General features: G+C 40.8%; 1 protein-coding gene across 2 annotated transcripts in view; it reads right to left on the reverse strand.

The window, feature by feature from the left end:
- LOC117963518 (voltage-dependent calcium channel subunit alpha-2/delta-2) overlaps window positions 1–13,973 on the reverse strand; it is a 190,642-nt gene that overhangs the window by 42,373 nt on the left and 134,296 nt on the right. For both annotated transcript variants that reach the window (XM_058988347.1, XM_058988346.1), the window contains exons 9-10: window positions 8,291–8,341; window positions 7,817–7,916 (exon numbers count right to left, since the gene is read on the reverse strand). In XM_058988347.1, coding sequence (XP_058844330.1) covers window positions 7,817–7,916; window positions 8,291–8,341 — 151 coding nt within the window. The remainder of the gene's footprint in view (window positions 1–7,816; window positions 7,917–8,290; window positions 8,342–13,973) is intronic.

Raw genomic sequence — 13,973 nt, forward strand, 5'->3', positions numbered from 1 at the left:
CAGGTTACCGTGGTTAGCCATGTTTCTTTTTAATATGCTTTACTATACGTCTTTATTACACTTTGCTATGCTTTTACTATGGCAAGGGAATGCTAACTTTAGAAAATAAATACAGTTAGTAAATTCACGTTTGGACTAAAAGTAATTTTAAACATCCATAATATTCTGATGACTTGATTCATGTCCTTCATCGCTGGGTGTAGTGGACTCCACGCTGAAGTGGTAAAGTGTGATTGATCTCTCAATGGTCCTGTTAAGAGAAATGCACCTATGCTGATTTTGCACAAATTAGACATTGACCTTGCATAGGTGTGAACAACTCTAGTGACAGCAGATCACGATTAAGGACCTTCTGGTTTTCGCATAGAAAAGATCATCAGCGTGGTACTGAGCACAGAGAGAGAGAGAGTGAGAGAGAGAGAGAGAGAGAGAGAGAAAGGGCAGAGTAAGAGAGAGAGCAAGGCTGTCTGGTTTACACAAGGTGAGTGGAGGATGAGCAAATATGACACAATTTATCTAATCACGTTCTGTAAATTCCAACACTTCCACCGCATGCCTCTTTATCAACGCAATGAACAGCCGTTTCTCTGAGCGTGCTGCTCCAGCATATAAACCTGTAGACAGCACTCCTCACAGCTGAGCTTGGAGACGGTTAGCAGTGCAAACAGCTGCTGTGTGAGAGATCGTGCTTTGCCACCTCTGCTTTAATTTGACAGACATGAAATAACACTTTGCTACATCTTAATAGCTTTGAAATGATCACAACTCCCAGGGACCCTGTCAAAATATATGTGGCAACAGCTGAACAACAGAAAAAAGATAACAGAATTACAAAATCCATGTTTTGTATGCACAGGTTTTAAAGGGATGGAAAGGCTTCAAAATTGAGACACATGTATGTCCATGTGGGGAGGCTTACTGTAAGCATCTAAAATATGTCACTTTTTACTAGACTGAAAAATTGTGTTGCCCCCTCAGTTTAGATCTAGTAACCCCCTCCCCCCCAGTTTAGGTCTTGTGCCCCCCCCCAGTTTAGATCTTGTGCCCCCACCAGTTCAGATTCCAGATTGAGATAGAAATCTCTGACAAACCATTATTAAAAGCGTTGTTTCTGGAAAATTTCCAAGGTTGTATATTTTTTACAAATTAGTACCAGTAATACCAGTAATCCCCCCATTAGCAAACCCCTTTGTAGGGGGCGGAGTCGTATTGCAACACAAATTATTTGACTGGGTGACCTTTTCCATAATGGGCCTCCCAAAACAACTTGGTGCCCCCCCGTAGCACACACTCCGCTGCCAGGCCTGACTTTCAAAAAGGTGCACGTGGGACATTATTGATGGCACCTTCTCCGGTGTCTATCTTGAAGATGTAAAATATCTGCGACAGAGCTGGTTTATATTTTGGGATGTTTTTATTTTCAGATCCAGTGCCATTTCGAAAGATCCGCACCTGTATGTGTTGTATTCCTCAAACTTAATGTGTGCTTCAGCGACATCCTCTAATCTGATGTTAAAAATGTAACACACTTCTAAAAACTCAGTGTGAAAGTTTAAAAGGGTAAACAAACAGTTTGGAAAAACAGCCCCCCCCCCCCCCCACCCCTTGCTGGCTGTGTCTGTGGTGCTGTGTCACGTCAGCCCTGTTTCCCAGCATGCTGCAGTGAGACGAAGCCACAGCTCTCTCGGGAGATTGTCTGTTGTTTGAAGGATTATGGAGTTTTATTGGAGGGACCGAAGCGCTCAGGGGATGTTAACTAGAATCTCGGAGATAAGAAGACCTCATTTCGGGTTTATAATCACTGATCCGCCGTCTCAGTCATCGATAGCTGAGCCCGGGCCCTCTCAGCCAGCCGCTGCCGAGCCGCTGATTATCTCAGCCAGCTCTCGTTTTTATTAACACGCTCCTGGCCCGCCTCGCTACCCTGCCCTCGGGAACCCATTTCTCTGAGCTGCGTTGGAGACAGTGCCCGTTTTGCTGAAGGTCATTTCAATAATGGTTTATAGTAGACAGGAGCCAGTGTCTGGTAGACAGATAACTGAAACAGCGCTGAAACCAACGGGGCCAGGATGAGGACTGAATAAAAACTTTACATCAGACACGACAACAGTCTAGGCAGGAAGGCAAGAGAGAATAGCTGAGCTCTTCCTAATTATCAGAGAAGTAGTGTTAGATCAGAGAGACCTGCCTTATAAAAGACTGGCTGTGTAACTTTATATTAGATACAGTGACCTGAATTCAACCTCAGTTTATGGCGCTGCTATAGCCATGCTATATAATGCCATACATTTGATTTAATCAAGGCTAGTGTTATAACAAAGGACCTTAGAGTGAGGGTCAAGTGGATCTCCCTTTGTTGCTTTACAGGTGAATCCCACAGAACTGTGGTAATGCATCTGAAGGATACTTGATGCATTGGAATGGATTTAAAACGGAGCACTTCAAAGCACTCTTCAAATGCAGTATCAGTCGGGTCTCACAGGACTATTGCTTTCAACAATCAGGCAAAAAATAAAGATAAAAGATAAAGACATTTTTTAACCTGCTCCAATATGGATCCAGTTTCAAAATACGCAACGATAAAACAGAACAGAACAAGGAACAAATGTCCAAACAAAAAAATAAAATGAATAATTCTGAAACTCTTAAAGGAAAGGTGGAGAACATCCCATTTTAACAGCAGGAGGCTGTGTGGTCCAGTGGTTAAAGAAAAGGGCTTGTAACCAGGAGGTCCCCGGTTCAAATCCCACCTTAGCCACTGACTCATTGTGTGACCCTGAGCAAGTCATTTAACCTGCTTGTGCTCCGTCTTTCGGGTGAGACGTTGTTGTAAGTGACTCTGCAGCTGATGCATAGTTCACACACCCTAGTCTTTGTAAGTTGCCTTGGATAAAGGCGTCTGCTAAATAAACTCATAATAATAATAACAACATGCACATGGAAGCCATTTCCTGTATGTCGCTTAAAAAAAAAAAAAAAAGGCCAACATGCAAACAACACAAACGGCTTGTCAAACATCCGGTCACCAGTCAATTTCAATTGGACCCAGGCCCCTGCAGGAGCCTCGAGAGCACATGACACAAGGTGGCTTCTATTTATACAGGCAAATGAAGGGAGTAAGTATCACTTACACGCTGTATCGCCTTCCTAATCTCACCCATCCACTCCACTTTCCAAACTGTCATGTTAGCGCCCGCTTGCCAAACCCCTTGCTGCCTCGATCCACTTAAACTGCCCCGGCACGTGCCTCTCAGCATCCATTAAGCAATGTGCGGTTTATCTGTTAAATGTGTCTGTGCGCGTGTCGGCTTGTCTAAAACTAAAAGAGTGCAACCAGACCTCAAGCAGCTGAAACTGCTTCCCCTATCCAATGCATACAAAGAAAATCTGTCTCTTACTTGTCACTGAAAACAATATCTCCAGGTCCCTGTCTTATACACTCGCAGACAAAAGTATTTGAGCAGTTAAAAATAAAAGGAGAAAACCCACAAAAAAAGTGATTTCTCTAATTTCTAATTGTTATATTGAAAGATATAAATTAAAGTACAGATTCAACTTTATAATTAAAACAACAAATTATTACATAAAATGAAAAATAACACGCACAAACGAATTTCATACTTTAACAAAATTATTTGGGCACCCTTACATTAGTATTTTGTGTGCCCATCCTTTGCTTCCTTTATAGCTTGCAGTCTTTTTTTGTATTTTGAAACCAGTTCCTGGCATCTTTCCGGAGATATTTTTGCCCATTCTTCAACACATACAGCTTTGAGTTCTGCAATCAACTTTGGTTTCCTTTTTGCAAGCCTTCAAGTCAGCAGCCTTCAAGTCAATGCACAACATCTCGATGGGATTCAAGTCTGGGGACTAAGATCTTCCTTTTTTTCAGAAATTCCTTTGTAGACTTTATATAATGGTTAGGGTCATTATCCTGCTGTAATACAAACTTCCATCCAATAAGCCTTCTAGCAGTGGGTAACAAAATGTATTGATATTTTGCAGCATTCATTGATCCTTCTACAATACAAAGGTAGCCAGTGCCTAAGAAAGAAAAATTCCAAATCGCTTTCTTTTGTGTATTGTTTTTAACAAACGTTCATCTTGTTAAGGTGTCGTTGAATTGAATTGTTCACTCGTGAATTTCATGACCATCTTCTCTCAATTCTTGTGCCAAATCTTTTGCAGTAATCCGAGGATTTTGCCGGGCTGCTTGAATGATTCTTCTTCCACATTTTGCAGGAATCTTTCTTGGTCTTCCACACATGGAGCTAGTTGCACTAGTCCCTGTTCTCCTGTGTTTGTCAATAATAGTCCACATAGTGTTTTTTGGTAAACCGAGTCTTTCTACTATTGTTCTGGTAGTTTATCCTTTTTCATTTAGTTGTATCTGCCATTTTGAGATCGTTGCTGTACTTTTTCAGCACCTGATGATTGCATATTTATTTTATTCTATAATTATCATCAGGCGCTGGTTATCAATCATAATAATGGTCAATAATTAGCAACGAATGGGTTTCATATGAAACATGTTGATTGCCCAAATACTTTTGTCAAAGTATGACGTTAGTTTTTGCATGTTATTTTTCATTTTATGCATGTTATGTAATAATGTGTTGTTTTATTATTAAGCTGAATCTTTAATGTATATCTTTCAATGGAACAATTAGAAATGATAGAAATCACTTTCTTCGTGGTCTTTCTCTTCTTTTTTTTAACTGCCTAAATACTTTTGCCTGCGACTGTAAAACTTTACTGTGGGATGTCATGGCAAAAGCATAGCAAAGTGCATTAACCATGCATAGTGCTGTACAAGCACAGTGAAACCAGCGTTATGTGGCATATTGTTTGCTATAGTATATTATGGGAAAAAATAGTGTTTTTGGACGATACGATAGTTTTATTTTTCTATAAGGGCAGTCAATAGTAATATGTCTCTGTAAGTGCTCAGGTTAAACCACTCCTACTGTAGTCTCTCCTAACTGGTTAGAGGGGAGCTGCTCATTAATTATGCGTTCTATACAAGGGGCAGGGCTAGTCCAGCAACCAGTAACACAGAATTAGAACCATAATTCATTGTTCTGACTTGTATTAATGAATCATCTTTTTTTTTTTTTTTTTTTTTAATGGCGTCAGGTGTTACACATCACACAGAAACAGATGTTATAAGAGCTTGTGCTAGATATCAGTCTGAAAACACAGACAACAAGCAGCCAGGAAATTCTGGAAACGTGTCAAAAAATGTAATCGAGTCCCTGGTTTCTAATCTGCGTTTCTGTTCCATAGAAACTCCCCGGGGCCTGCTATCATCCATCGAGGAAGCTGCTGGATTCTCCGCTTATTAGAACAAACACTTTGTACCTCCGTTTATCTTAGCTTTTTGAAACCACTCATGCTGCTTGCTAATGGAGGATAGTTTACCAGTCTTGTGATGGACACCCACTGACTGGCCAGACAATTAGAGAGTGTCCAGTGTGATGTATGCAGTGGAAACACACGTGTCTCGGACAGCAATGAAAGTGTGTGTGATTGGACTGCTGTAGCACATTTGTTGCAGGTCACAATTTTTATATTATTTTTCTGAAAGGCAATGGGGAAGGCTGTCGTTTTTTTCACGGTTATTGTGGATTTCAAGATTTCCGTGAAATTTACCCATCGTCGGGTAATATGGAAATCCCTGCGGAAATTCCCACTTCTGTTAGAAAAGTCTAAATATACATATTTTTTATCAATTAAAAATAAATACCGCAAACGTTTGCCTTTTAGACGTACTACCTGTAACAGTGCATTAGGAACTTGACAGCTGGTTTAGTTTGCTTCCGGTATATTACTGAACACACACTGCATAGATCTGCATGATTTCATCAAAATGTCTTCAACAAAAAAGACCCCGGCTGCATCAAAGATCGCTCTATCCTGTACAAGAAGAGGACATTTCACCTGTCTGTTGTTATTTTTACTTATTCATGTCATATTTTATTGATAATTGTCTTTAATAATTTACTGTTTTTATATAATAACAACTCTAGAGAAAATGATCAATTTTGAATGTGGCAACGCAATTCTTTTCTGCTTCAATAAATATTATTTATGTACCTATTTTTAGACTGTGAAATGCTGTGAAATAAGCAATATTTTACTATGAAAAAATAGAGAGCAGAGAGAGAGAGAGAGAAACTTAACAACTTAACCAAACTGCAGCCTGCAAGCCGACATCCCCCCCATCAAAGAGACATGCTTTTAAACTACACTCCCTCTACAATGGCAGACTCTGTCTCGCGGTGCTGCAGGCTGCTAATTCTCAAGCAGATAGATCTTCTCACCACACCATCTCCAGGAGTTCCCGTTCAAATTCTATCCACATCAAAAAGACCATTCCCGTTTTCTCCATTTCTGCTGGTTGCAGAGAATTTCAAGTAATTGTGAAAAACTGATTGCAATTACTCGGAGGGGGGGGGGTGGGGGTGGGGGGGGGGGGTGGGGAATAACATCCTCAGTGTCTGATGCCTATCAGTTTCATGAGCTGAGAATGAGACTTGCAAACTGCATGATCTCAGTGCTGTCCCAGCTATAGGTATAAACCATACACCCTCAATCCCAGGCATTATTCTACACACACACACAGGCAGAGAGACACATGCAGACAGCGAGACACACGCACACACACGCAGACAGCAAGACACACACACACGCACACACACTTTTAAGATGACAGCTGTAAAACTGAACAGCAGAGGAAGGGCATTAAAACATTTTTTTCCAGCACTTGTAAAAAAAAAAAAAAAAAAAAAAAACAGGAAAATAAAAAGCTCAATTTGTCATGCTGCTGCTGTTGCTGCTGCTCGTCTCTCATTTGTATTCATCTGAATTAAAAAGGACAGATTAAATCCTTTGTTGTTTTGTTTAAAAAACAGTTTTTACCTTTTCAAGTGGGAGAAAGGCTGAACATCAACAGGACAGAAGGAATGCTCTGTCCCCACTCTGCATGCTAATAAGACAGCGAAATTGTATCAGCCTGCTATTTGACAGCTGATAGAGCCACTCTCGCTCCACTCATCTCCAGCCAATTTTACCCATGTTAAACCTGTCCGGCACTCGTGTCTGCAATTGCTTAAAATTGCAGGAGTTTACCCGTCTCAATAAGTTATCCACTGACATTCGAAGACAGTTATGAATGCGATGCTAAGGTAATATTGATAGGATGGCTGCGAGGGGCCCATGAGAAACGGGTTTGGGTGGTCTCAGCTGGGTTCAAGATGGGCGTCACAATAAAACACCATCCCAGTTAGAACAAATAGGCAGCGCCTCTGAAAAGCCAAGCTTGGACTTAGAGAGTGTAATGATCCCTTAAAACCTGTCCAGTGCACCGGCCTGTGATAAATATCACCTGTTAAGCCCTGTCTCTTTGAACTGGCTGGTACTGTTCAACTGCGATACTGCTTTAGGGATAAAATGAGACTATCGTACTGCAAGGGTTGGGTTTATGGACAGCATGTGCATTGTGTGAAACAGGAAAGCACGCTTGACAATGAGTCGTTCAAAAGCAGTTCAATAAATGTTTCATGAATCTTGATGATCCTGTGTGTGAATTTGAGTGTTGATACTGGGAATCGGGGTACAGTTCAAGGGTACCCCTGTACCTCCACCCACAGAAAATACACCTGATCTCTCCAGGCCGGGGTATTTGAGGCACGTTGCATGGTTCAAAGAAGCTACGCGCTACAAGGCAAACGCTACGTACCGTGCAGCTTGAAATCGCTTCATTCAGGACAGGGCATGTTGTAATCCCCAAGAACATGCTGAAATGAGATCCTACCTTCCCAACGTTGACATAGTCGTCGTCTGAGAGAGTGTCCAGCATCTGTTTGACCGACGTTTTCATCAGCCTCAGAGTCAAACCGCTGACACTGCCGCTCCTGCAAGCACAGTGCAAGGAGCTCAGCACAGCAGCGCAGGCTAGCATTGCTTTTTAAATGTCAAGAGCCTATAAAAACACATGCTCCCTTGAGACAGGATGCAGGCATGCTGGGAGGCTGGCTCTTATGCGCAAAATGGTATTACTGTAAAAAAACACTTTTATTAGCATAGCTGAAATGACTTAACTGCACACTGCTATAGCACATGGGTAACTACCAATGGTTCCTATCAATGGATCTGTTACACTTCCCTGAAATTACACACTAATTCGACCTGTATAGTAGTTACCATGTAAGAGCATTTGCCCAGGGATGTAGTGATTTAGATATGGGCAGGGAGGGAATTTGATGTTAAGTTCTTATTTGTTACTCACACGTCCACGATGATGACCATGTCCTTTGGAGAAGACGCCCCCTGAATGTACCTGGAAACCAAAGAGAAAGAAACTGATGAGATGTCAAAGAAACAGCTCAAATCTAGCATTCTAGCATATTTATATTATTAAGAGTTTTGGTAATAAGCGGGGGCTCATATGAATAAGCCTGCTCGTATGAATATCATAAATCAGAAGGATATTCTGTTTTACTAAAAAGAAGTGTCTTTGTCAGTGTCATTACAGCAGATGACAACGCAAAGAAGGCACCACCCATTTGCTCATTACAGCATCTCTTAACCCTAACTCCCCAGTGAAGCGGCTAAGCTGCGAAACTGTGTTTGCTTCTGAATCCCTGCATTGAAAGGGGAAGCTGTAACCCGCAGCTGATCCAGCGTGTGATGCAGGATAAACTGAGCATGTCCAGGGTAAAAAATAAAAAACGGAGAGAAAAAAAAACAATCCAATTATTTCTGATAACAGACTGTGGGACATCAAAGGCAGACTATCCTCAGCTCTGTACGTCTGCATGGCTTTCAGAATTGGGCCCGGAAACATGAAGCACATTGGCATGACCTTTATCAATTTAATTACTAAATCCTAATTAAAAGGAAAAAAAAACAGCACAATCCTGCTTTATAGAGAGGGCTAAATACGTATCAATGCAATAGCATCCTTCAGTTCTTTGCTGCAGTTGAAGGCAGTAATTATGTTTCTTAAAACAACATTTTAACATCCCTTATAAACGTTTAGCACAGTATTTTTTGCAGTTTTATCATGCTTTTCCCATGGTTATACTGTGCATTTCCCATAGTTTACCCTGGTTTGCCATGTTTATGAATATGTTTTACTGTACCTCACAATTCTTCACACTGCTTGCCTGTGCTTTACCATGTTTTCACTGCTTTATTACACTTTGTCAAACTTTTACTATAGGACATTTGTATAAGGAATGCAATCAAAAAAAAAAAGGTTCACCCCTTCATTTTTTTTTTAAATACTATTTTCTTGTTAACAAAATGCATATAAAAGAAAGAAAGAAAGAAAGAAAGAAAGAAAGAAAGAAAGGAGAGATATAACCTTTTAATGTCCAGACAGGACCAGACTCTAGAATTTGAACTTTTAGTATAATATCCATCACATACAGCCCAGTTTAGCTGCTGTAAAAACATTCAGTCACAGGCTGGCATTTGTTTGACTACCAATCCCTGGGGAGCATTTGCGAGCAGCCAGAGGATCTTATAATGAGGCCCACTGCTTTAGTGCATAGGGCAGTAGTGTTCAACTGCTCTCTCTCTCATGCTGTGTCTCTCCTCTTGTAGACACTAAACAGACTCCCTGACACAGCTCACAGTTCCATTAAAAAGGACATTCCCAGTCTGGCTGACAGACTACAGCTCTCCAGCAAGACCAGGGAATGCACTGTCCCCACACTGTCTCTGAACAATCTCTTTATCCTTCTTTCTGTTTTTTGGAGCAATGAAGAATGTTTCTGGTACTGGTGCAAGTTCAGATGCTGTGCACATTACACCAGCATTCTCTATTAGACCTAGCCAGCTACTGCACAATGACAGGGATTGAAATACGACTCCTCTTGCAGGGCAGTTTCACCCATTCCAGGTTTTAATACAAGTTTGACCAGCCACAGTGTAAGGTGTGTCTTAGTAAACTCATAGCAAAACCAGGAACTGATCAAACCGCTGTGCAATGGGACTATTCATTATGTTATTCTGACAGCCACCTGGTGGACACATTACAGCAGCATTTCACAGCCTTTCTGTTGGAAAACAAGCACATTACAGTACATAACACCAGCGAAATCCAATGTTACAACCAAAGAGGATTTGACATCCCATGCAAGTTTATAGCTGGTTCAGTAATTCATAGCCCCCTCCAAAGGGCATGTGCCTTTTCATGGGATAAAGGGTGAAGGGATCCTCTACCCCCTCGTACTCATTTTCCATTCCGTATTGAAATCAGCAATCCAGATGTGTTGTTTCTGCTTGGATTCCACATTGTAATTACCTCTCTGCTCCCGCCAAGCGATGGCATTTTTTCCCTTTCATTACCTCCCTTTCCTAATGCCAGGGCCAGGTGATATGAGCAGATGGAATGAGAAGCTGGTCCTGGGAAGCTGAGTGGCGTGTCCAGGGCATATTTCACATGCGCTGACACTGACGCTTATTCACTGCAACCAACCAGCTCACTAAAACATGAATACATATAATCTCTCAGATCTGGGGCTAAAATACAACAGCTCTATCATACCATATCATAAGATGCAAAGCAAGAGTCTTAATTCATAAGGGCATGTCGTCAAAACTAATTTTCTTTTTAGTACTGCTAAAAATGACTTGAACAACAAATCTTAGTAAGGCTTTATTAAGTGTGGCAGGGGATTTAATTGAGACACAGTTACTGCTAATAAACAGCTGATATGCTGAGATAGGATGGCCTTTTAATCTATGAAGGAACTTATACATCATTATGGCAACTTTAGAATCAATTCAGTAACTCACTGGTAACCAGTGTAAGGACCTGAGCACTGGAGTATTATGTTGAGAAAGACAAGTCTGAGAAAGCTGTCTGGAAATGCTAGGCAATGGTCTGCAGTCTCTTGAGCTGAGAGAACATGAAGCCACTATATTAGAAACTGGCTTGAAATCTGGTTCCAGGAGACCTAGTTTGAGGTAACTTTGCTGTATCAAACCCCAAGTCTCCCCTGGTGTGCTGTGCAGTGGCCTGAAACCTCGTCTCCTGAAACCAAGTCCCAAGCCACACAGTAGCTTCATGTTCCCTCAGCTTTATCCAGCCCTTTCCATGTTGGTGGTTGGTAGCTGTGACAGTGAGCAGGGCTTTCTCAACAGAGGCGTCATTGACATCTAAAATGTGAAATACAAAAAATAACTAGAACAATCGACATAAAACACTGTAAATTAAAACCGGAAGGAAGAAACTATCCCTCACTGGCACTGGGCTGATAAAGGCTGTTGCAGTGTTCTGGCAAAGGTCACTATTCCTACTAAATGTCAGGAAAAAAAAATACTATTATTATTTTTATTGAGTGCTTAAGTTCTGAAAATACATTTCTTTTTTTTTTTTTTAAAGGGAAGGTGGAGGAGAAATATAAAAAAAAAATCAACGTCTATAAATTTTATAATAATAATAATAATAATAATAATAATAATAATAATAATAATAATAATAAAACTCTTTCCAAAAATCGCATTTTTTCAGATCTTTACAGTTTAGTGACTTTGGAGTTTTTGATTTACGACTTTGCTCTGTGGATATAATAATAAAAAAGAGCATTTATGAAAGGCTTTTTATTTAAACAGAAACATGATGGATAGGGTGGCCAGCGAGGGTGGGAGCTGGCAGGGCTGTTGACTCCACACATAAGAATTGTAATAATAATATTCATCGACTCAAGTGGAGGATTGTCGGGGGCGCCGGACTGTGTCTGCCTGGCTGAGTACGGGGTGGGTGTCTTTCATAATGCACTGCAGATGTAATCATTTCAATGGAGGGCGTGCTCATGTTTACAGACTTCTAATAGATATTAAATCAGACAGCAGCACAGAAGAGAAGCCTTGCAAACTGTGCAACTAGATGGCTCTTTGAGGCATCAAATACAGGGAACTGGGTGGCACAGTGGTATAAGACACATGCCTGATACCGCATGGTGCTGGTATGGTGCTGGCACGGGGTTGTGAGGTCAAAACACCTTGCACTTATTTCTCCACCCCATCCCAATAATCTGAGGGGTTGAGATGGCGAGTTTGCTTTACAGGCACAGCAAAGTTATACGCAGAGACGGCTGGGAGATGATTGCATTGCGAGGTCTTTATTTTTGAGGCGCCATTATCATCACTTAAATAAACTGGCTGCTCAAAAGTGGGACATTGACTGCTGCCTGGATTCTACAATGTCAATCTGAAAACCTTGTTATCAAACCCAGCTTCTTGATTTAGTCATGAATATCATATCCCCACAACTGCTACCTTAGCTGCATTGAGCACTGTGCTGCAACAGCTGCAAGACATGAGCTTTAAAAATTACCACTCAGTCACGTCATGCCTGTTTTCCGTAAAGCATTTGTTTGCTGTGGACTTTCTCCAAAAATAAACCCGGTTCAAAAACACTGCTAAAGAAAATCACAACAGCCCCCCAGCTCCCTTTAACTAAAAAATAAAAGGCGATTGAGTTTTGTAGCTCAGCTGCGCGCGAGAGGATTTTACATCAGTATTAATAATAACAGCTTTCCGCAGAATTGACCACTAGCTTTCGAGTCCAAAATATTTACAGAGAAACAAGATTGACTTTTGTGAAAATCGATATCTCGTACGGCTGCATGGTGGATTGCATCTAGGAGGTAATGGGATCTTTGTAACGCTTGGGTAACAGAAGCCTCTGTCGCTTCAACCCTGCTCGCATTCTCCTGCTCTCTTTCTCCAATAACCCACACAGACGTTCAAACTGAGAAATGTTAATAATTAATGTCGGAGCAATTGGAGACAATTAACTGTGGCGGAGAGACCATTAATTTTCCGGAGGGGGGGTGAGGGTGGAGAAGTATCCAGGGGGAACAGATAGGCAGAGGCAGGTTAATTGTCTTAATCTCATTTTGTTTTCTTTCAGGATTGTACTGCACAGTTAGAATATGCTGGAAATACTCCTGAACTTACATGCTGGCATTCGCTTTGTGTGTTTTTTTTTTTTGTTACCCATTTTCTTATACGGGTGCAGTGTCCTACGTTCACGCCTCTTTTCACCTTTGCCAATCTACTTGTTCACAAGACTGCTTTTTTAAAGAGTGTATTTACAAACATTCTCTTACAAGCTTTAAAGAGAAAGACCTTTTCATGTTTCCTAAAAGGTTTGAGTAAGGTTCGATGAACAGTAAATTCCATTAAAATGGGTGTTAACAATAAACCAATCAAAACATTCCTTTAATGAGTAAGGCTGCCACGTTTAGATTTATTACAACACTAAACTGTTACTGTTTAACAGTAACGTGACGACTTTATAAAGAAGCACAAACGATCAGGAAAGAACCCTAGTGCCAGCCATAATAAAACACAGAAGACACTGACAAAACACAGTTGTTTCATTCTAAGTACTGCTAAATACCTTACGATTGAGCATTCATTTTTGCAGTTTCCTTCATATACACACACACACTTCCTAAAAGTCCCTAAATCAAATACAGACGTGCTCAAATTTGTTGGTACCCCTCCACAAAAAATGAAGAATGCACAATTTTCTCTGAAATAACTTGAAACTGACAAAAGTAATTGGCATCCACCATTGTTTATTACATATTTAATAGAAATCAGACTATGCTTTTGATTTTTTATTCAACATAATATTGTAAATAATAAAACAAATGAAAATGGCATGGACAAAAATGATGGGACCGCTAACCTAATATTTTGTTGCACAACCTTTAGAGGCAATCACTGCAATCAAACGTTTTCTGTAGCTCTCAATGAGACTTCTGCACCTGTTAACAGGTAGTTTGGCCCACTCTTCCTGAGCAAACTGCTCCACCTGTCTCAGGTTTGATGGGTGCCTTCTACAGACTGCAAGTTTCAGCTCTTTCCATAGATGTTCGATAGGATTCAGATCAGGACTCATAGAAGGCCACTTCAGAATAGTCCAATGTTTTGTTCTTATTCAT

This window comes from Acipenser ruthenus, chromosome 16 (assembly GCF_902713425.1).
Source record: "Acipenser ruthenus chromosome 16, fAciRut3.2 maternal haplotype, whole genome shotgun sequence".
Lineage (NCBI taxonomy): Eukaryota > Metazoa > Chordata > Actinopteri > Acipenseriformes > Acipenseridae > Acipenser > Acipenser ruthenus.